This window comes from Calonectris borealis, chromosome 8, assembly GCF_964195595.1.
Source record: "Calonectris borealis chromosome 8, bCalBor7.hap1.2, whole genome shotgun sequence".
NCBI classification, from domain to species: domain Eukaryota; kingdom Metazoa; phylum Chordata; class Aves; order Procellariiformes; family Procellariidae; genus Calonectris; species Calonectris borealis.
The window spans coordinates 28626997-28650818 of record NC_134319.1 but is presented as its reverse complement, the minus strand read 5'-3'; the positions used below and the strand labels follow the sequence as shown (position 1 = coordinate 28650818).

Genomic DNA, 23822 nt, shown 5'->3' with positions numbered 1-23822 from the left:
TTACACAATGGTGAAAATCCCTCATAGCTTCTTTGTGCTTTTGTGAATTGTGATCAGTACCCCATAAAATGCAAAAGCAATCGGATTGTATCCATCTGTGTGCTAGTCAGAATACTCGTGGGTTTTAGCATCCTTCTGTGGCTGCTAAGACTGACTTAAAAATATCTATCAGCACTGAAAATCTTCAAGAGATGGCCGTATCTGTATCATTCAGACATCGGGCAACCAGATAGAAATTTTAAAAAATGCATCTGTTGCACTGTTTGAAACTTTGTTTTTTTTAATAAAGTGTATCATAGGATGATTATAAAAAAAATATGCACAGATCCTGCAACCCTCCCTCTCATAAATAGTCTCACAGGAGTTAATGGGACTATTATATAACAAAAATGATATTACCTCTTCAAAAATGTAAAATAAGTCAATTTATAATCACAGTTCTAAGGTGGGTGAGTAGTATAATCATTGGGATTAGACACAGGGTAAACATCGAGAAATGAATGGAATCATCCAAGAATGGTGTGTTGCTTAATTTGGTGTCATCTCTGTCCTCATAACTGCACTGACTTCACTGGCATTACACCAAGGAATCTGGAAGAAACTTGCATCAGGCCTTTATCTAGAATTTTGTTACTTGGCTGAAAATTCAACACCTATTTTGAACGGCTCCTGAGTCTTGGCCACTTCTCAGTGAGCACCTAGGGCACTTAAAAGCAAAGTCCCTTCCTAAAAATAACCAGACATAGTAACGCTTGTAAATGCCTGAACATATTTGCAGAAGAACCTGCTGTTTGCTATGTGAGAAGGGTAGACCAGCAATCACAAAACATAACGTTAGGAAAAAAAGTCCTATTTCAACAATAACTGACAAAGAGACAATCTCATTGTTAGAAAATTCAAGTTGTAACTGTTTACGGTCTGCCAGGACAGAAACTCTACAAAAAGTATTTTTGGATTTTGTATTATGTTTATCCTCTTTTACCAAAAGCTCAAACCTGGACTGAATCAGTCAGAAAGGATTTAATGTAAATGCAGGTGCTGAAGGTTTTCTCTCCACCTGTAAGATGCTGAAGTTAGTCTTACTGGCACAATGCATGGAAGGCTTTTGGTCCTGTCTGGCACAGGGTTACAGTCCCCAGTACATACACTGTGGAAATAAGAGAAAAGAACTGATTAAGGAAAATAAGAAGCACTGCAGAGAATCAGGATGATAACTGATATTTCTCTCCTTCTGTTATAACTTCCAGAAGCAAGTGTATGCAAAGGTAAGAAACTGCAGAAAGGATTCGTATCTTGCTGCCAGGAATCTTTTTTAGTATTACGTAGGACTGAAGGGAGTGTCTTGGGTCATCATTTCTAGTTTCCTATTATCAAAGGCAACAATTTTAAATAATCTCTTTCATAAATATATGAAGCTCTATCTTTGAAGTACAGAGGAGTAGAGAGGACAAAAATTCTACTGGGAGACTGTTAAAAACAACACTTTTTCTGAAGCCTTCTTTTGATTTCCAGCCTACATTTATTCACTGGCTGTTTATATACATTTTTTCTTTTGCCAATATAATCATTAAGTTAAAATAATTCTTTTTTCTCTCTGGGTTACCCCTCCGTATTCACAGAGCACAATCATAGCTCCTCTTTGTTTTCATTTTACAGACAAACTGAAGTCTTCTATTCTTCTCCTCCAAGACAGTCCAATTCTCCGGATCATCCCAGTAACCCGCCTCTCTATATCTGTTCCCATCTGATTTCAACTTTCTGGAGCACTGTTGACCAGATTCACAATTTTTTGTCCCATATGAAGTTCATCAAATAGTTTGACCTGAAACTTCTTTTACAGATCCACAAAAGGTGAGGATAAGGAATTACCCCTTAATATTGCTAAGGTCAAAATGTGGCATGTGGTGCTTGGGTTTTTCTTTCTTACCTTAGAAGATAAACATAGCTAAAATAAGAAAGACTGTGTCCTCAGTCAGCCAGAAGGTAGCTTTGTATGTGATATACCATACAGGAAAATCAAATGGAACCTAAACTCTTGAGGCTGCTCTACTTGGTGTAAAATATTTTAACTGAGAAGACAAAAATCCCTTGGGACAGCTGGATCCCAGTTCCTGAACCACTGGAAGTTTGTATCAAGTGGAGACATTGAGAACCAGGAAGCTGGGTTGGGTGAGCAAAGGATTAGGCAGCAGGACAAGATTTGGAGGGAGGCAAGAAGCAATCAGTAAGGCTGCTTGTTCAGGAGGGCGAGGGACAGCGAGGAACATACAGAGAAAGAAAAGAGCTGGGGAGGAAAGAATAATTATCAAGAGCAAAAGACAAAATTATATGAAAATGTTTTTGGGGCAGAGTGATGCTCTTAGAAGATAGCACATACAATGAAATACCAATAAGAGTAGAAAAAATCACTGCATTGAAAGTATCAAATGCTGCAGGATCCCATTATTTGTAACAGCATCGATGTGCAAATGATGGCCACCCCAACACTCTTTGGTCCCACTGTGATAAGTCTTGCATGAATAAACAAAAGAAACAATGGCTCAAGGACCTTAGACCTTCAAAATGTATAAGGTGATGGATAAGCTTTGCAGATAGAATATGAGAGTAAACAATTATAGTGAAGAACTTTCTAGTTTTGTGCACTGAACCCGTTTTCCTTTTTTCTTTTCCACAGTCAGTAAGCCAAATGGTCAATGAGAAAAATCACAAGATAATTTCTCTGTTAAGATGTTGCTCAGAACATAAATATGTCTTGAGAGATATTTGCATATAAATTGTTTTTAATTAAAATTACTTTTGGTAGATTAAGTTAGAATGGCCACTGTTAAAAAATAAGCCATGTTTCCAAACGGAATAATTTTAAAGGAAGTGTTAAAAAGTTTGTCTATTTGCATTGTACTGTTTGGTTTTCACATGCTAATTGTATTGTTCCTGCTGTCTACTACCTTCAGCTTGAAGATCAGTCAGAAAAAGAAATTCTGCCTTACCTGACAGTCTGAGAGTGGAACAAAAAATGCCAGTGAAGTGAGTTGTTGTTTATGGCTATTTTAATAATAGGAAATTTATGGGATGGGATGATCAACTTTTGAATAATCTGCACAGCTTTTATTTTCCTTCCCCCTTTAAAGTGGATATGATTATTTTGATTCCTTGTTGTCAATTCTGCTTGCTGTTCCCATTCAAGTAAATCCCATGAGGTCAGTGAGTTGTAATAATTATAACTACAGCTACATAATATGGTGACACTATAATAGAATCTCTTTATAAATTTACAAATAGAAAATTCCATTACTGGTGATGAGAAATGGCTGTGGAATACAAACTAACCTGTTTGTTTTCAGAGCAGTGTTTTGACAGTCAAGCTCTCAGAGTCCCCTTAAGAATATCAAATATTTTTTACAGAATTCTAGGGTGGGGTTTTTTTGTAAATTAAGAAAACCTGTAATATTTTATACATTTATCAGACTCCAGAGCCTTTCAGCTCCTAAAATACCTATTTTTCATGTTAGTATATACAGTGGCAGAAAGTCAATAGTCAGTATAAAGGTCTTTCCGTAGGTGATTTCAGACACCAGTTGGTCAGACAGACAAAAGCATAGTAACCTTCACTTCAAAGGTTACTTTAAAATGCTCTCCTGATGGACGAGCATCTTGTCAGCCTTGAGAGTACATGCTCTTATAACGCTAGCCTAGAGGAAAGAGCACACAGCATGTACAGGCAGGTGCTGTGTTTTAGCAGAGCCTTTTTCACCCTGTTTTCCACTCACCCAGATTTCCCACCCCTCAGTATTGTGGACAGTGTCTGTGGCTTGTGATGCTTTGCTGAGCCAAGGATGACCTGCTCTACTTTTAGTAGATGAACTCCTGTCCTCCTTAAGGCATGTGAATATAAGACCTAGGCATGAGGTAGAAAAGAATTACACCCCATGAGTTTGCATGTCTGAAACCAGAAAGACCAACTGAGAAAAACCTTTCAGCACAGAATGACTAACCTCCATGAAAATTAAGTTGTGAAGTTTTTCGAACGGAAACAGATTTATGTTTCCATCAAAAATCCTGGAATTTGTTATGATTTTGCACTGAAATAAAACAAAATGTTTCCAAATTTTCCAATTTGCCCTTTCTTACCACTAAATGAGAGAGGAGATGCACACAAATCATTCCAGAGCTGCCAAGATGTCAAGTGACTACTATATTCACATAGAATGTAAATTCAGTTTCAAATCCCCCTCCCTACCATAACCTATACAAGATACATAACCAGAGGATTAGAAAGTTGGTTTCCTCTCTTTTTGTTGGGTTAATACATCTCTACTATTTGTATAAAATGTAACAGTTTCAACAAAAGCAACAGGAGATACTGATCTATTTAATTATTACCTACCTCTCCAGGTGTTCTTCCAGGTATTCTAGAGTTGATGTGTTTCCTTGTCTCCTTGTAAAAAAATCTGTATCCAAAATGGGGGGGGGGGGGGGGAAGCAATTACTTACTCTGCTCTGGCCTTGCACTTTGAACTATTTGTATTATTTCAAGATCTTTCACAAGTGCAAAATGCCAGTAAAACATTCTTCATTCCCTTTAAACTTTTATGTTTAAAAAAATAATTAATATGTATTAATTTTACTAAACTTTAAAAGAAGTTGGGATAAAACCTTCTACTGAGTCTGTTCTGAGTAGATAATAAGATATCAGCTCAACAAAATACCTCATCTTTTACTGAGGTTACAAGAAGAACTGATTAACACTTGAAATTTCTAGCTCAAAAATTTTGGCCAAGGACATTTGTAAGATTTGATTTTTTTTTTCCAAAGTTTTCCTTAAAAAAAAAACTATTTCAAAAAAATTTCAGTTACAAACCACTGAAACAAGGTTTATTGAAGAATTATGCTCCTTATTCTAAAACAAAGTATGAGCTAGATGACCAAACAGATTTATTCCTGCTCATCGCCAAATGGTAGATATGAAATTAATGTTCATTTGGGAATGCCTGAGGCTGCAAACTCACTGACTGCCAAAAAACTGAGAAAATCAGATAGAAAAACTGGCATGCAGGAAAGCAGGTAGGCACATGGTGGCATCTCCACACGTGTGTCTGACATTTCCACAAAATGTTTCATTTTCAAGAAATCATATTCTTCCAAGGTTTCATGACAACAAGTGCAAGCAGTAACAGTAATGCTGGTAAAGGAGGTTCTTTTTCTCTGCTGGATGTTTAAATTAAAATCTCATACAATGGTAATCTTAATCAAAACATAATTTTGCAGGAATAAAAGACAGGTTTCTTTTATCTATGTACTCATGGACTAAATTGAATATGACCATCCTTTCCAAGTTACAAGAAAAAAAAATTATTCCACACACTTAGCATGCAGTTCCCTTTTCTGACATGCTTTTCCCTGTCAGATCATGCGGCTGTCCTCTGTTCGCCTGCACACTAAGCCTTGCTTCTGAACCAGCTTCAACATCTTCAGAGCACCCAGGCTTTGTAAGAGCAAGGGCCCATTTAGTTCCGTGTCTCATTCCTAACAGAAGCCTACAGCAAGTTACAAAGGAAGAGCCAAAACTATGAATTTACTCAATTTTTTGTACCGCTGAGAAACTGAAATAATGCCCATTTATCCTATCACTCTTAGCATGATAATGTTTTAGATAATTCTACTCATTCCAAGCAAAAAGTGTCATATAAATTAATGGTTAATCCATTTGAACGCGAGAAGAAATTCAGTACACGCTCTAGAACGTTAATCCCTCCTATGCTTTTACTATAGTTCAACCAATTGCAAGCATTACTACTATCTCCTGGATGAATGATCAAGTTGCCAATGTCAAATAGCACAGTACTTTATGAGTCTATATGGTTCTCTACACTCTGAAAAAAAAGTGTCACACTTTTTGTTGACTTTCTGTTATTCAGTGCATAGGGTAACATGAATGACACACCCTGCTCCCTCAACGAGACTGCCAAATAATCTAAGACTAAATAATATAGAGAATAGGAGATAGCCAAATAATAGACCAGGTACCACAGACTGCAAAGGCAAAAGATCACAATGCTATTTTCAAGGATAGATGTTGTTTCCACAGGTCAAATGCTGGGGAAACAATGGCCTGGTCTGAGTCTGTGGATACACTACTAGCTAATAAAGGTAAGAAGTAAGTGAAAAATATTTTTTAAAAGCGTGTGTCAGCCCAGTTCACAAGCGTTGCTGTCAGGTTTTCACACTGCTCCCCAGTTCAACTCTGAACCACACCAGCGCTACTGCTGGAGGCACATGAGCTGCTGTGCTGAAAGGCAGAGGGGGCACGTTTCTCCAAGCTGCAAACACAATATATCTTCTGGCCAATGCTTAAGGGACGGTTAAGAAGGCAGAAGTGCTCTGAAAGAGTTTTGTTTTATGAAGATAACGGTTGTTAAACTCTCCATGCAACGGTTCTGTTTTTCCTGGGTTTTTAAATAAAAAAAAACACAAACCTTTTCTTAGGTACTGCTGATACAAAGAAATATATGTGTTGCGCATTGACTTTCAGTCAAACAAAAAATAATTATTTCTAATATATCCAAAGTCACTTCTCCAGGAGATCCCATTCCTACTGACCTGAAACCCCAAACCACACGTAACATAAAAATGTCCTTGCCCCTGCCCCATTTTCCTGCAGTAACTTTGTGGCTTGGGCTGTGGGGTGGCTCCACACTGTTTCTCAATAGTATTAACTTGACTAACACAACTAAATTTGGGTGCTGTCAGCTTTCTTTTCTAAGAGCTTGTTATTTAAAACAATTTTAAAACAATTTCTTCCAAGCAAACCTTTCTTTGTTTCATTTTTTCTCTTAAAAGTGCAAAAAAATGCCGAACAAAGAAGTACCGGAGTCCATCTTTTCATCCAAGTCTTAATCATTACTTGAAAGGCGATGGCAGCGCTATTTAGGCAGGCTAACCTCACCTCTGAGAGGAGCACACTACCACAATATGACTTAATTTTCTGCTTGCTGCTTAGGCCAGGGGTCAGCCTCAAAGCCCTAATTTCCTAGTCATTACAAATCCTCTTGAAGACCAAAATCTCCAGGATCCCCTTGTGACTAGTGTATCAGTGCTAGAGAGACCAAACCACGGCAGGCGGGTATCGGCAGCATTCCTCGGTTAGTAACTCTCTGAAAGAATTCTCTCAGTCACCTTATGATCGCCAGAGACTCATCTCCTATTTATTTCTCCCACAACAGCCTCTTAAGACTAACTGCTGGCTGAGAGGCAAAACAATATCAGACACATAAGTTACACTATATATACTGCATATATATATAGACACACACACACACGTGTGTATATACATACATATAATCTGCATTGGTCTTCCAGTTTTCCTCTACCCATCATCTCATGCATTTTTCCCCAGACGGCTTGGCAGCTTTCAGGACATTTTTGAAGTCGGAGTTCAGTGAGGAGAATGTGGAGTTCTGGCTGGCCTGCGAGGACTTCAAGAAAACCAAGTCCTCCACTAAGATCGCCTCAAAAGCCCAAAAGATTTATTCTGACTTCATACAAGCTGATGCTCCAAAGGAGGTAAATAGTTTTTTGCTTGTACTTTGGGTACTGAGGATGGAAATCAAGTGGAAAGTTCAGATCCAAACTTCCAGGAATGACAGAAAATACAATTCAACGTCGCTGTACTTCCATTTTCATGTCAATTATTTACCAGGTAGGAAATAGTGTGGAACTCTGTGAAGCAAACAAAGACCTCTTATGCTTTTTACTTTAAATACATTATTCACACAGGGCATGGGTTTATCTCACCTTCTGAAATTTCTACTTTAAGAGTTAAGGAAATATATGTTCTATATAATTTGTTTTCTCTAACCATTTTTATAATGCAACAAGCACAGTTTCCTCCGTATTTTAGGTACCAGTATATTGGAATGTTAATTATTGTATTTGTTCTTTTGTACAGGTATTTTTGACATGATGAAAATTAAAATGCAAACTTGCAAAAATTTCCATCACAGCATTATTTAAAAAATGTTTACTGTGAAGGAACAAATGGCTAATTAATTATTGTTCACATTCTACTCCCTAACAAACTTTTACACTGATGTTTTTGCCTTTGATAGTGAGCGTGCTTTGAATGTCCCCATAATTTACATATGATTGAAATCCATTTTATTATTATTAAAACCAAAAAATCCTTACAAAATACATAGGGCCAAAACCTAAAACGATGCTGAGTACTTCCATCTCTAATTTACTCTTTGGTAATCGGTATGTCAAAGGATTTGGTTTGGCAAAAAGATGAGATAATCAGAAGCAAATTTTTCCCTTCTTTTTTCAGTGATGCCATCTTTTTAAGAGCCAAATAAAATTAAGAGTTCAGTATGCTAGAAAATGAAGGGATGACCTTCCTGGTTATTTGCATCAGATGGGGTATTTGGGAGGAAATTCACATGCAGACTGTGTCCTGTACACGAACAGACCTCAGCTTTCCAATCAAACTGACATTAGTTTTATGCCTCCTTTCTTCCTACAGATTAATATTGACTTCCATACCAAAACCCACATCTCTCAGAATATCTCTGAGCCCACCCTCAGCTGCTTTGATGATGCTCAGAGGTTAATCTATAGTCTCATGGCAAAGGACTCTTTTCCCAGGTTTCTAAGGTCAGAAGCATACAAGGAACTAGTAAAGAAGCCACGGAACGGAAATCAGAAGAGATGGCTCCCCTTTTTGTGAGAAAATACCTGAGAGATTATGAATTTGTAAATGTCTGCCATTGCAACTCAGTACAGATAATATTTTATTAAAGTGATTGTACAAACCAGATCTAAGAATTGCCTTTGCCAGCTTGTTTTTAAGTACAATATGCGCATGATACTTTCTAATAACGATGGAGAAATATTCAAGAAACAGGATGGAAAATGCTAAGACATTTGAGCTACCTTTTCAATAAAAAAGTTTGCCATTGATAATTTTTTCAGTGCTTGCTTTATTTGTCAAAGTGTTTTCACATTTTTAAGCAGAATGTTTCAGTTTTCTGGTTTGCCGTTGATTTTTCTTTAGAAGTATGGCCTCAAAAAATAAGTTCCTTTCAGGGGACTTGAATACATTCACTCATTCATTCATCGTCTTATTTGTAATTTGTAAAAAAATTTAAAATCCTCTTTTAAATATGCTTTATACCAATTCAAAACAGGAGAAGTAGAAATATGGTAGATAACACACTATGATAATATTTGATAAATAGGCAGCTGCTTTATAGCAAATGTTGCTGGCATTCGGAGCAAATTAATGTTTCATAATACAGCTGTCTTCAATATGACTCTCCAATTTTCTTTGTGTTTATTTCATTTAAATATTTATTGAAAAGTCTCATTTATTAATTGTGTAGGCATTTTGGGAAAAAACTGAGTAAATCTTCCTTTGTATATTTTCAATTAATAATTCATTTTCTTTGCTTTTCCAAATGTATCAGTGATACTGTTCCCCATGCATTCATGAAGAAGTAATGTCAATAATTATTACCATTTTTCAATGAAATACAGATAAGCAGAAAAGTAGGCAGAGAAACAGTTTTAGGCAAGTAAGCATGTAAATCGGAATTTAGTCATGGTGTTATTTTTCAAACAAGCAAGATACGATAGGATTCCAGTGCGATCTTCAGGTGTCTCCATATGCACACACTGATCTTGTCCATTGCTATTAGAGAATATATTGCATATATTTAGGTGAAGGAAGGAGCTGTGGCATAGGATTGAAGAAAAAAATATTTAAAACCATATGGGGCAGGAAGAATCTTCACTATGGAAACGAATTCTAAATACAAGAGACTAAAAAATTTTTCTAAATTTTCTAAAGATTTTTCTAAAAAAAAGAAAAATCTTTCATTTGATATGAATTTGATCCTTTTGCTTTTCAGCGGCTCTGAATCTCCAGGAATCTCTCCCTGTTTGGAACTCTGTTCATGCCTTCTACACAACATCACATCCTCTATGCAAAAGATCCTCTCTATTTTAGTCAACTACATTAAAGAACTAATTCATTTAGACGATAAAGGATATTAAGTAGTCTGAAAGCCCAAATACGCTGCCTTCAGTTATGTACTTAGGTTAATGTCCTGCTACACCTTAGGTAGGTAGGGTGTAAAATATCTATTCTTTGATACCTGTCATCTATTCTATCACCTAGTTTTTCTTCTCACTGACTGCTTTTCTTTTTCCTTTCTTTCTTCTCCAGTACTAGTGGTTAACAGAGAAATGAACACGATCGCTGAGGTTGAGCTACAAGGAGGATGTGGGTTTGTTTTGCAGTCCCACAGCTACCATTCATTTTGCAATGACACTTCAGTGGAAAATTGCAACTTCCGCCTGCAGCGCGGCCTTGGCATCCTTTCTGCAGCAGGGGATTTTTGCTGGTTCAAGTCACAGTAAAGACAGCAGTCAGGATTGCTGAAATGACATCATTTACTCAAAAAAGTAGCAAGTCATTTTCCCTTCTTACAGATCCAATTCTCATTTTCAGAAGAGAAAATTCCCACATGTAGAAAGAAGTGGGATCACATCACCTTTCTTAGGGCCAGTAGAAAGCCAAAAAATTCTGCTCTACCAATCATTTGGGACCTAAGGAACTTGAAAATAGATGTGTGATCATGAAATCTCACCATTCTCTCTGTGCTCCTTTAAAACTTGCACACTTCTGACTTTACCCCATCACAAACAGAGCTAGAAAGTGGTCTGAAGAAGGCTGCCAGGGATTTCTAATTCCTGACTGTTTGAAAACACAGTATAAGGAGAAGTTAAAAATATACATAAAATAGTCAAACTTGATAAAAATAATGCATGTTATTATTCTGATAACTGTATAAAAACAATAGTAGGAAGCAGCATGTCCACTTGATGTCTGGCTGATTCTCTGTGATCAACAGCAAAATTATTGTCAGCAGAGTAGGTCATCCTTAACATTTTAGCATTTGACATTCATTTTAGTAATTACATAATAAAGCATCATGAATGGTTTTAACACATTTTCAATTAATTTAGAATGTTTTAAGAGAAGCGTACAATAATTGCACTTTTAGGGGTTATCACAGACTCAAGTGTAGAGCAACAGTACTAATCCTTTCATAACCCCCTAATTAAAACTATGCTAGTTATAATTAACTAACAAAGTTAATTAAACTTTTGTTGTTGATCAAGCCTTTCAACATTTTTATTAATTAATCTGTTTCAGATGCTTAAATATGAGATGAAACTTTGCAAAGTTTAAATAAATGTTCACTATAAATTCATATGTATCCAATGATAATTGGATGCAGGTTCACAATTAATTTTTAAAACCCTCAGAGCAGTATCTGGCTATATCATATGCAATTAAACAAAAGAATCTACAGCATATTGAAGTGTTCTGGAGTTTAACAATCAAATTTCTGAAAACTTCCATAATATAACTTATTATTAAAGCATTATTAAAGATTCATTTCAGAAAGTAACTGAAAACACCCACATGTGAAAGATGGGAGCCAGTAGTCTTTATTTCTCTTTATTTTCTAGGTCTAAAACTGATGCTTCATACTTCTACCACACCAAAAAAAAGGTCACAGCCTAGCATCCAAGCTCTGATAATTTGACATAGGAAAAGGCCAGGCACTGAAGTGTCATTTAGAAGATTTAGACTGAACTTTGCCAAAATCCCAGAGCTTTAGCAAGGACTTCCAGCATAAGCTTGGCCCAATTTTATAACCTGTTGTGCAGCAGTGATGAAATTGAGAAGTTGCCTCCGTCTTCCATCAAAATGTAATATATAAATGTAATATATTTATGCCCTTTAATATTTGGGGAGCATGCAGACACTCCAGGAAGGCAGGATCTATGTTCAGGTTTCAGAGCGATCCTTCAGAGCAAAGCCACTTAAATATCAGAGTAATATCTTCATTGTCAAAGCCACTAAAGTTTGAAAAACCTGGATATAAATTTTGTGGAGAGGGGTCACAGCTGTTCTTACAAGCTTGTACATTACCTATTCCTGTGGAACCTCAAGCGCTAACACGTTACCAGAATTATTTATCCTAATAATAGCTCTGGGTTACGATGTGAAAAGAAGAGAAGACTACAGTGTTGTTAGTAGTGAATATTACACGTTCAATAATTATCTTACAGAAGTTGTGATGGAATTTTTAGGGAGGTTTTGTTGTGGGTTTTTTTGCTAGCCCATAATAAAAAGAGGAAGAAAATACTGTTGCAGCTAAATAGAAAGCACTTGTAAAAAGTTGCATTAGAAACCATGTTTGCCAAGCCTCCCACTTGCTTTCTCTGAAAAATAAAAAGTGGCTCTTTGGAGTTTTTTCTCCTCTGTTTACACGTTCAAGCCAGGCAAAAAACTCAATTCTGAGAAGAATTTTTTTTTTTAAAGGACTCTATCTCTGTCAGCACAAAAAAAGTAGATTTACAAAAAGAATCCTACCAAACAGAAATAGTAGAAACAAATGCACCCAACCAAACACCCCCCCCATGCCCCCCAACCCCCCAAAAAAACCCCACCTCAATTCCTGCACGCAGTGCCAATCCTAAAGCTCCAACAGCATCTAGACTCACAGACCCCATCAGATCCATTATGCTCACATCAGGACAGGACTGTCCCAGAATTAAAATTAAAGGCATAATAATATGATAATAAATAAAATAATATATAATATATTTATATAATATATAAATCTAAAAATAATAAGCATATTTATAAATATAATAAATGCATAATTAGTCTTCAACATAGGGCTGATATCAGGATTGTTCTGAAGCACAGGATCCCAAATTGTAGGCAGCTAGGTATATTTCCAGTGGCAGACAGGACTTTGAGAGACTCCTCCCTATGTCTTGTCAAAGGTTTGTTAAATTCAGCATGCTTCTGCAAATGTTGAAGACTATTTTCTGTTTTGTCAGAAATTCTCTGCTAACACTATAATTTAAAAATGTACTTGAACAGACACATATAATCACAGGCTTTGCACAAGAACCTCCTAGACTTTTGTTTTGATCTTGATCCAAACAAAAAAGTTCAGAATAGAGAATCCCTCAAGCAGTGTCTGCAGCTAAATAAGACGACCGTCATGCTAACAACGTACACAATTTGAGAAGATTTTTGCATCCATTAACCCATACTGAGTAATAGTTTTGCTCGTGTACCCAAATATGTAAGTCTAATAGTCATCTCTGGTTACAGAGTTGTCAGAGTGGATTTTCAATTAGCAGTTTTCAGTGCAGGGCTCCCCTAAGGCATTTTGATTGACATCAGACCCGAGACACCTGTCCCCATGGCACACTGACACCCTGCTCGTCCTCTCCTCCCTGAGCTCTCCCCAGCCATTAAACTAGCCTTGTTTTCTACATACAAGATTTCCCTCTTGATCAGATGTCTATGGGAGATTCCCTTCTCGATGCAGTTCAGCTGTTTTAGAGGACACAGCTTCTGAAATGAAATTCAGTCACAGAAAGAGGCAGTAACAGCTTTAACAATTGCTGCAATTTATCCAAACATGAATGATACCAGTGTGATCAAACTATTCCAGCAAGCAGCAGCTAGAAAACATTCAGTTTGACAACTTCCCCACACATGCACGTCAGAGCTGGCTCATTACATTTTTATTTTTATCTCCTCTCTATACCACACATCTTCAGGAATGCTCCACCTTGTGTGGAATCATGTGAAGGCAGGCACACAGGCCAGTGGAAGAGCCCCTGCTCACCATGTGGGTGTTAGATCAGATGCAAGGTAATACAATCCACTATCTGAACTAGAAATATAAAATATCCAGAAGTTCTGAAGACTAAAAGCCAAAAATAGCTGTTTTTTACCAGAAAGACTCCCTAAATTTTGGGGATGACTACCTGCTACATCTGGACTTTACTGCTATGTCTAAGAAAGGGACACCTACCATTTATAATTTGGCTCCTGCAAAGAATGGGCAGGTAGATTACATTAATGAAATCAGTATAACTTCATTTCTGAATGACAATTACACTTTGTATTGCTGGTGGAACTTTAAAGCACATTATGGATCTGAAAAATAAAGCATACTTTCTGCCTTCAAGTATACTGAAAAACAAGGGGGAAAAAAAAACATGAAAAGAGACATTGTCACATTTGTTGACACTGGTTAATGGTCTCATGTAGCTGAAGAAGCAGCAGTTTGTTAAGGAAAAATGAAACTGAGTAATGAAAATGAGATCCCCATGCATATTCACCTTCATTCAGTAAATACAGCATGATATGCTGCCTCTGCACTGCCTAGGAACTGTAATTGTTTGATATCGTGATTTTGAAATACCTTAATTTGAAATACTCATTTAGTAACAGAAAGTATTTTGAAGAACTGACAAGTGACACTAAAATTATCACTAAAAGCTCTACTTTACATATTCTTAAGCTGTTCATTTTGAGAGGAAACACCTCCCAGAAGAGTTTCTTTTCCATTTTTTCCCAGCTTTTCAACTTCTATAATATTAGGCCTTGGAAATTAGACTCAATGTATTCTTACACATTTCAGAGGAGGCCCTGGCTGCTTTGATCTTTAGTGAGAAAAATGAGACAATACTAGAGCAAATGATTCCCTGCCTTTTTTTTTTTATATTGTTGCTATGGTTTCTAGCTGCCGTGTTATCATTTCTCTGCCCTAAATAAGACATTACCTTGTCTTTTTTTTTTTCTATATTGCATGGGTTTAGTTATTTGCATATAAAATGAGTAGAGCTGGATTTGTCTCTCAATCCATATCTGTTTCCATTTAGGTTTGCATGTAGGTTATTTTTAGTTCTATGAATAGCTTCCCTACTATGCATAACAGTCCTGGAAAGACAAACAGAAGCATGTATTCAGTAAAAACTCTAGGGAAACAATTTTTTTCTAATACAGTGGTTATAACTTAAAGGCTTATAAACCAGAAAAGAAAGGGAAAAAACATCCTTACATAAGTTATGTTTCTTGAATAATTGAAAATGTACTATGCTGTCTTCTAAATATGTTTTAGCAGAGAGAAGGGGGCAGGAAGAGAAGAAAGCGTGAAGATGTATGATTTAGTATTTTGGATAAAAGACTTCTTATTCTTATCTTGGCAGCAACATCTCCATGCACACACAGCAGGGGGAACATAGCAAGGCAGGATACAGAGAGATTACCCAGCGCAGTCTCCCACACTGGTCAGTCATCCCTAGGTTGAAGCTTCTTTGGTGAGCTGCACTGTATTCACCTTTTAATTCTTTACCAAATTCCAGTGGCAAAAAATCTCTTATTAAAAATGTATTACCTTTTTCTCCCTCTGAAATATAGAATAACCATACTATGTTAACTACAGGCTACGTTCTCTAGTCTTTAAACTACCACCACACATAAATAATGTTATTAATAGTTCTTCTGATCTAGTTATAGGTATTTCTGCCACTAACCTAAGCAAATACCCAACATCCAGGGCTCAAGGGGCATTTGCTTCTAAATAGATAAAAGATAAAGAATGTAAAGCAGTATAAATATTGCAAACTCAAGAAAGCTCATTCTTCACATAATGTAACAGGGGAAGCTCCTTTGAAAGGTTGAATTAGTTTGTTATTTAAAATGTTATATTCAATAGAGAAGATGCACAGGCAAATTCAGGCTGAATGGGCTGAGAACAGAAGACCTCTGAAATGCTCTTGACACTGTAAAATGACACTACATAAACTAGGAGATATCAGATAAAATGCCATGGACTGACACTATGACACTACTACTTGTATTGCTAATATTTTTTTAAGTTCTGCACTCTGTCTCCCTGGTCTTTTACCCAAGCTCCGCACCGCGAAGGGACTTCTCTTGCTTCAAGTCCCTTCTAAATTTGTACAGTGCTATCACTTGTCTCGAAGCACCACCAGCAACTATACAATATGAATAGTTTCAAATTGATTTGAATTTAATTTCCAGAACAAATGGACTGGATTTTGATCTAAATGCAATCATTTTGCTGTTGTAATGAGATAAAATGGCAGTAGTGAAAAGCCCTTGTATTTATTGCATTTCTTACCAAAGCTGAGCCTTTTGGGAGAATAAAATGAAAAATGTGGCTTGTTAAATGGCATAAAAGGGGGTTTTGTGACATGATGTTTTTTCATGTCAAATGGGAAGTGCAACATATTCCAGACTAGACAGACTCATTAATACTGACACCTTTTACAGTCTCAAATGTTTTTCACTGTTGACAGTGAGTCAGTATTGGAAATTCTATATTCCAAGACAGGAATTATTAGAATAAACTGTACTTGGATCATACTTCATACTTTCTGATACTTATGCCATTTTTTCAGTTATTCTTACACTTTATGTAGATCTCTCTGCACTGACAATGACATACCACATTGGAGCTGAATTCTGTTGCCAGGAATACCTTGGTTTTCTTAGTGAAATTGCATTTTTGCACAAATTTTAAAACAGGAAAATTGGATATTTTAAGAATATGCTTGCTGGTTGCAGTCATTTTTCAATGGTATCTCTCCAAGCTTTTTCTAACATTTTTATTAAGACTAACACCTTTTTTTGCCATGTATGACTAGGTAATAAGTCTGTATTCTGAACTGAAGTTAGAATTGGAGGAATGGTAAAGGGGGACACAATCAGAGGATTCCAGTTTTAAAAAATGTTCATCTGTCCTCTAAAAATCTCCACAGGTTTCTGTGAAGTGAATTAATAAAAAAGAATGCCTACCACCATTAAGTACTTTGTCCCCTAAAAATGCAGTTCCAGGTCAACTGTATCTATAGATTTAATAATTACAGGAATAAAAATTTTTGTTTCTTTCTTAAACAAAGGGTTTTTTTGTTTGTTTTGTTTCCTTTTAGAATGGGTGGAAATATGAATTAATTCATGCTTTACTGTCCTCTGTGAAAACAGGTTTTTATGCATTGGTAATTGAAGTCCATCATACAATTCCCATGAGTTGTTGCTTACCAAAGTGCTTACAGAAGCATTGCAGTCTATATCACAAAATCATCTGGTTTTATTTTTTAAGAAAATTATATCTCACATCTTATTTTTGTAATAAATTTCAATATTATTTGGGTGTTGTTATTCATTTTTTTGTTAATTATGTATTTAAAATTATCCCAGGAATTGATCTTTTGTTGGCAGTCTGTATGAAAAAAGAGAAATGACAAAAAGAATTACAGCCCATTACAGATCTCCTTTAAGTTCTTCAATTATAGAAAAGTGAGGGAAATTCATATGCAAATGAAATCTGCAGGCATTAAAAACAGAGGTAGTACAATATAATGGCAGAGAAACTGCAGAGGCAGCAGAATAATGACAGAAGAAAATGTAATGAGATTCAACTTCATAAATGTTAATCTAATATCTTTAAGGGAAGACAGCTTGAAATGCAGCCCATTGGGCAGGTGAGATCTAGCGATATTGTTGAAGGACATTGTGCAGCTCGGTATACGAGCTTGTTTATTCAGATATATGTGTTAACTCTTATCAAAAATACCTTTCAAAGATCTGAACCAATAGATAATGTTTATACAATGCCCCTTTAGGCTTTGGCTACAATGGGGAGTATAGCAATCAAATTCCAGGGGCATGGTCTTGAACTAAGGACAACCCGCTCCACTGAGCTTTGCAGTGGATTGAAAGCAGTACATATGGATCTGAATATACAGGTCCAAACGCAGTCCCAGAATTCAATACACGTCTTGAACGTTACAGTCGAACTATTTAGGGCTCATTTATTTTTCAAAATATTATTAGTATTCACAGGGCAGAGAACTGTTCCTCTCCAAAATTTTCATACATTGGCATTTTGAAACCGGAGGCATCTCATTTATCCAAAAGATATTAGTGAATCAGCAGGAATTCAGTGACTAGGAAATTAGGGCAACAGATGTGTGATTTATGAAGAAACATTAAAGAGATGAGCATAAATACAGTGTTAAGGAGATGTGAACCATGTTTGTTAAAGCAGCATAAAAACAGAAGACATGGAGCATGATTCAAGGAACCAGAGTGATGGGATTACAGCTACACAATACAGATTGAGGCTTTATTAGGAATTTTTCCGTGTTTATTCTGAAGGAAAGGACAGAATGCCCATGAGATGGGATACTCACTGGAATAAAAAATAGATAATGGACCAGAGAAGAAATCCTCACTGACACAGCAGATGGGCTTCACCACTAAATAATCCTTTTCTGCCCATAATTCACTTCAGCCGGACGCTGACCCCACCACTACAGCAGACACTGAACACCAAAGATGGTGCTCAATTCCCATGCAGCAAAACTGCCCAGGTTTCTTGTCCCCTTGACTCCTAAGTATCCTGGCATTTTCAGGGAAATGTCTTTATACAATTCAGGCACAACTGTCCTTGCAAAGAACTGGAAAATGTTACAGTGGCTAACATATGGGAGAAGGAAGGTGAAAAATGAAGACAGGCATCAAGATTAATTTGCTTATTTAGGCAGTAATTTAGGAAAATAATCTGCTTAACTTTCAGCACCTAAGCAATCTATCTTGAGTAATTATGGCAAGAAAGCACAATGCAAACGTCGGCATCCTGTTGAATCAGTGTTGGCAGACAGACAGACCCAACTGCTAACGCATTTATAGGAGCAATTCAAAGTTCTGTGGACAGTGCTTCTGCAGCACTAAGGGACATTATCGTAAAATAAAGGCATGTTTTGTATCCACATCTATTTTACATACACCTATATTAAGGAAATAGTTGTCTTGATACGGTAATTTCCACATCTTACAAAATACTGCGGTACCACCTTGTGGCAGCTTTTTAGATAGCACTGTTGGCATTAAAACACAATTTTAAAAATTAAATTAGAACAACTAGCATTTGCTCTGATTAGAGTTTTGAGCTATGTTCAGAACCTGCATTCTCCTAGCAATTAGAATGCTTCATAGATTTATGGTCTCTGTGTTATAGAATATTTGAAGCAAATTTCAAATGTATTTCAGTGGAAGCTGGATATCAGTGTTCCAACACTATTAGAAAATCACTTTATATATATATAAGAACTCACCTGTTGAATCTTCTCAGTCTGGAGTTATGTATGTACTCAAGTACTGTCAAAGTTGGGAAGCAAAAAGACACAAACAAGGGAATTTCCTGCATCCATCGAGGCTGACAGATCAGTGACAGTGTTTCCAACTCTGGGCTCCAGAAACAAAAACAAACCACTTTTGAGGCACAGCGATGGGAGAAGCCACCAGGTAGATCTGTCAGGTAGGACTGACTGGCAGCTCCTGTAACCACATCCCTGTCTGTGCAAGCTCAGGAGGCAGCTGAGAGCAGGCCAGCATCAGCAACACAAGAGGGAACTAACAGACATGGAGGAGCCCAGGTCGTCCCTGTTGTCTCACAGATCTGCAAGGAGAAGGAAGGCGGAGAGGTATGGAGAGGTGATGCAGGGAAGACAGCAGCTTCTGCTCTCATGATGTTAAGATTAGAGGAAGGCATGGAAAACTCCAGAAGGCAAACAGGCATGTAACTGGGCTGCCATGGTAAAGAGAAGCTTTTGGAAAGAAAAACACAGAAATCCAGATACTGCTAAGTGGACTGGAGACATCAGACTGAAAAAGCATTTATTTTAGGTGACCTGGCTAGGCCAGTAGCTAATTAGCCCCTCTCTACTCTTCTGGTTTTGAATCTTTTTAGAGACACCAAAGTATAACAAACAATACTTTTTAGAGACACCAAAGTATAACAAACAATACTGTTTCAAGGACCTTTTGGACTGCTTCTCCCCAGCCATCTTCATCCTCCTTTCCACATCACTGCAGGAAATGAGCTTTCTGCTCTTAAACAAGACGTACCATCTGTTTAGACTTTGCGCTTTGGTTTAGGTCCATCTCAGGGTATTGAAGTTTAGGTACAAATTTATCTCTTACAGCTTTGACTGATTTGAAAACACAGAGCAGGAAGGAGAACTTCTTTTGTTTGAAAATGGTAGTTAACAGGTTGGTTGTTTATTGTGTGTTCAAGGAAGCTCTGGATTTCTTCAAATTAATGCTTCAAATTTGAAGCAGCTTGCCACATTCCAGCTCAAACTTATATGTGCTCCTGTTTTGCTCACTAACTGCAAGCATCAGTTTAGTGTAAAAAAGATTAAAAACTGGCACAGATATTAGGCATGAATGAGCCAATTTGAAGCAAGGGCTTTTGGCTCTTCAAGGTCTAGTTCTCCTCCAGCATCCTGCTTTCTAGTTTCCAGCTGAACCCCAAAGGGAAAAGCAGTGGGATTATGTATTACACCTATTGATTAAGGTTGGCAATGAAATACGAAAATGCCGAAACATCAGATGTTTGGGTCAAGCTGAAGAGAAAGCATAAAGCTAAAATATAAAGCAATAAAAAAATGTAAACAAAGGCTCTTAGACCCTCTCAAGAACACTCTGCTTATAATCTTCCTGTCACACTATCTAATCTGTCCACCCAATTGCCTGTGTTACCTCTCTACCTCAGACTCAGATTAAAAAAAGATCACAAAAGAGTGCCCGCCTAGTGATTAGAGGAGTAAAAACACTTTCTCCTGAAGCAGTCTGATGGATACTAGTGTCTGATAGAATAATCAGATTGTGCTTTTTACTATTTTCTTTGTTTTTAAAAGCTACCCTTTAAAAGTGCATACTACTGTGTTACCAGCAAGTGTCACAGCCTGTTACTATAGTAAAACATTTTTCCACTAAGTAGGCACTTATGTACCTGAGACATTTGTTTTCCGAACTTTCTCATGCATACTCTATAAGGCAATGTTGATTGTAACCTGTCAAACAATCTTTGCAAATATCCATCATTTATGGTAGCTATAAGCCCATGCCTTGATGTTATATTAAATAAGTCATAACTCATGACAAGAGAAGAAGCAGAAAGGGAAGACATATCGAGTTAATTAAAGGAAGGTTTCTTAAACAGTTTTTTTAACCTTAAAACACACTAAGCTCCCATTTTTCATTTTATGCTGTATGCTTGTAATAGACTACATCACATGTCATCTCCTCAAGAAAGAAGGCCAATTCACAAAGTATTTAAACGTGCTCACTTTACAGCTGGTGAGCAGAAAGTCAAGTGCCTCACTGTGAAGAAGTCTGAGGAAGAGAAGGAATATTATGAGAAAACATGGGCATGACTGCCTGAGAAGAACAGCAGCATAATGAAGCACAACAGAAATCTAGATTTATTCTGAAACCATCTTAGAAATCAGTTTAGATTTATGCAAGAAAATAGGTGAAAACTCTATTTCCTTCATTTGTGCTCCTGCAGTTATAGGATTAGTGGTAAGGTACGATCACAAAGTTGTATGTATTCACTTGTATACACAGAACTGGAATTGAAAACTCAGTTGAAGGCTCAGTGACAGTCTTCAAAATCTGATACAGCCCTTGTATACTTCCTTGTGCCTTTTTTTTTTTTCTTTCCTACCATACAGGCTAAATAATGCCCCAGTGGACTGGATGAGGAAGCTATAAACTTGCTTATCCAAGCATCTGCAAAATGGAGCATAGAAAGGCGGCAGAGACACAAAGCTGGAGGAGGCTTTCATCAGGTGCACCTGTAACAGTGAACATTTTTAATTTCAACTTATTTGTACCTCATTCCTCAGCTTTGTATGCAGGATCCTTTCAAGTTCAGATCTTGCAATCAATATACCAATGAATAGCCTGCAAATCTCTGTTTCTTTATGTCAAGTGATTAAATCTGGCCAGGATTTTTCAAAAAAGGCTTTTTGATGGGAAAATTCTGAGTGAACCCCCACATTTTCTAAAGAAAAATATATGTTTCAAAAGGGATGTCAGGGAATTTTCTCAGGACAAGGTTGGAGGGGAAAGAAGAAGGAGGGGAAAAAAAAAAAAATCTATTTTCTTCATCACCACAACATTTCCTCTCTCTCTTGAAAATAACCAGTCATTTACAAGCTAAGTTGGGACGTATGGAGGCGCATGCAGAGCACAGGACACATATCTCAAGTCTCCCTCACTCCAGATGCTGCTTATCTTGTGACTAAGGGGTGTCTGTCTGACTGGTGTGGGTTCTTCTGCAAAAGCAGTAGTTTCAGTTCTTCTATAGTGAAGTTGTTACTGACTTTTTTTTTTTAAAGCCAGACCCTTTGTCCCCACTTCCCATTTCCCCCCTCTTGCCTTTTTTCTTGATTTGGAGTATTTTGGTTTTAAGGTCCTGATGATGCAGTCCCCTCCCTGTCTCTCTACCCACAGAAGGCTAAATGCTACTCAGCGTGGGGGTGGACTTTATGGCCTTGCGTGCTTTTTTTGGTTTGTCTGACTTGTGGGAGAAGGATGGAGATAGCACTCTGGCCCACATTTGAGCCTCTTCATCTATATGTAGACGTATAGATGTGATATTTCCACAACTGCAGGTTTTAAGGGCTGTCTCAAAAAGCAGAAGGAAGGTGGTGACTTGCATGGAAAGTATCTGCCAACATGCCCACCTATTAACGCATGCCTGAGTCAGCCCTCTGTATTCTCCCCCTTGCCACTCCTGAATTGCCCATCCTGACCAAGTCAAATATCGCAGTCTTACCCTGCTGTCACCTACCACCTCACCCTTACATAAGACTCAATTTCTTACACCCACAACCCTTATGTTTCATGCCTTCTCCCTCCCACTGCCTGTAGACCTCTGGCAAGGCAAGGAACAGCAGAAACAGCACGCGGTTTGGAGACACCATGTGCTGTTTGTCAGCAGTGCATCAAACCCAGCCTCCTCTGCCCAGTCACCAGAAGGACCATACCTGCACCCCTCTGTCAAGTTCAGTTACAATTGGCTGAAAGCTTAAAGAGTTACTGCACAAGGTGGCCAGGCAGACAGAAGACAACGTGATAACTAGGCTTCATTTCCTTGGGAAACAAGTTTGATAATTCATTAATCTCTTTTTATGAAGAATAGATTATCCAGGAATAGAACCTGATTTCTTACGTGGTTTCAGTCCTGTTTACCCGGTTACATACAGCAGCAGGCACTGGCAGAACCACTGGTTTTGAGGGCTCTGCCTCAATGACCCAAATCATTCAAGCACAGGCACAAAAATAAAACACACACACACTTTACCAAGGTTTAAAGGGACAAAAAGGACAGTAGTTTGCAGGAAAGTGAGCTCAGACAAGACTCTGTAAAAGGTGTTTCAAAAAATGAAAGTTTACATTAGTTACCAGCAGGGGACAGCAAGGCTTTATACATACACAGAGATTTATCTGCTTTTCTGGTCTGATAAAAGAGACTGTTCAGTCTTTAGATACCATTGGGCAAAGGCTTCCAAAAAGGAAGAGTCAGAAGTGCTCAAATTCAGCCAGAACTGTAGGATAATAATAGTAAAGACCTGGCTCAATCTTAGATTAAAAATACAACAACCATCACTCTATTTTACTTACCAAAATATCCAGGAAGATATTTAAATTTTTAAATAAAGATATTTAGTGCTATTTTACGTGCTGAATAGGATCCTACTTGCCCTTAGTTGCTATTTCAGAAGGGCAGAGATCTGCAGGTTCAACGTCATAGCTGACAGCCCTATACCTTCAATATTTTAGGGCACCTACAGTGAGAGTATACACCTATGTTTAGGCAGCTGGCTCACACTCTCTGGTTCTTTGGATGGGGAAGATGTTTCGAAATGCATGTAATCATTTCCGATCATAGCTGTCCTTCCATGATTTCATATTCCACAAGGTTTGATGACACTTATCACCAAGGAATGACAACATTTATGTGGTCCCCCATCACAAACTAATAAAAGCTTGCACTGACTATGTGTCTTAAAAATCAGGACAAGGGATTTCTTATTTAAAGGACTAGCAAAAA

General features: G+C 37.3%; 1 protein-coding gene across 2 annotated transcripts; it reads left to right on the top strand.

Moving 5' to 3' along the window:
* Window positions 1–1483: 1483 nt before the first annotated feature.
* LOC142085067 (regulator of G-protein signaling 21-like) lies at window positions 1484–8894 on the top strand. 2 transcript variants are annotated; one of them, XM_075156585.1, is made up of 5 exons: window positions 1484–1851; window positions 2952–3024; window positions 6086–6147; window positions 7394–7560; window positions 8519–8894. In XM_075156585.1, exons 2-5 carry the CDS (start codon window positions 3014–3016, stop codon window positions 8720–8722), a joined length of 444 nt encoding a protein of 147 aa, XP_075012686.1. In that variant the 5' UTR covers window positions 1484–1851; window positions 2952–3013; the 3' UTR covers window positions 8723–8894. The 2 variants fall into 2 exon arrangements, with proteins under 2 accessions (XP_075012686.1, XP_075012685.1); XM_075156584.1 differs by having other exon boundaries at window positions 6071–6147.
* The last annotated feature ends 14928 nt before the right edge of the window (window positions 8895–23822 follow it).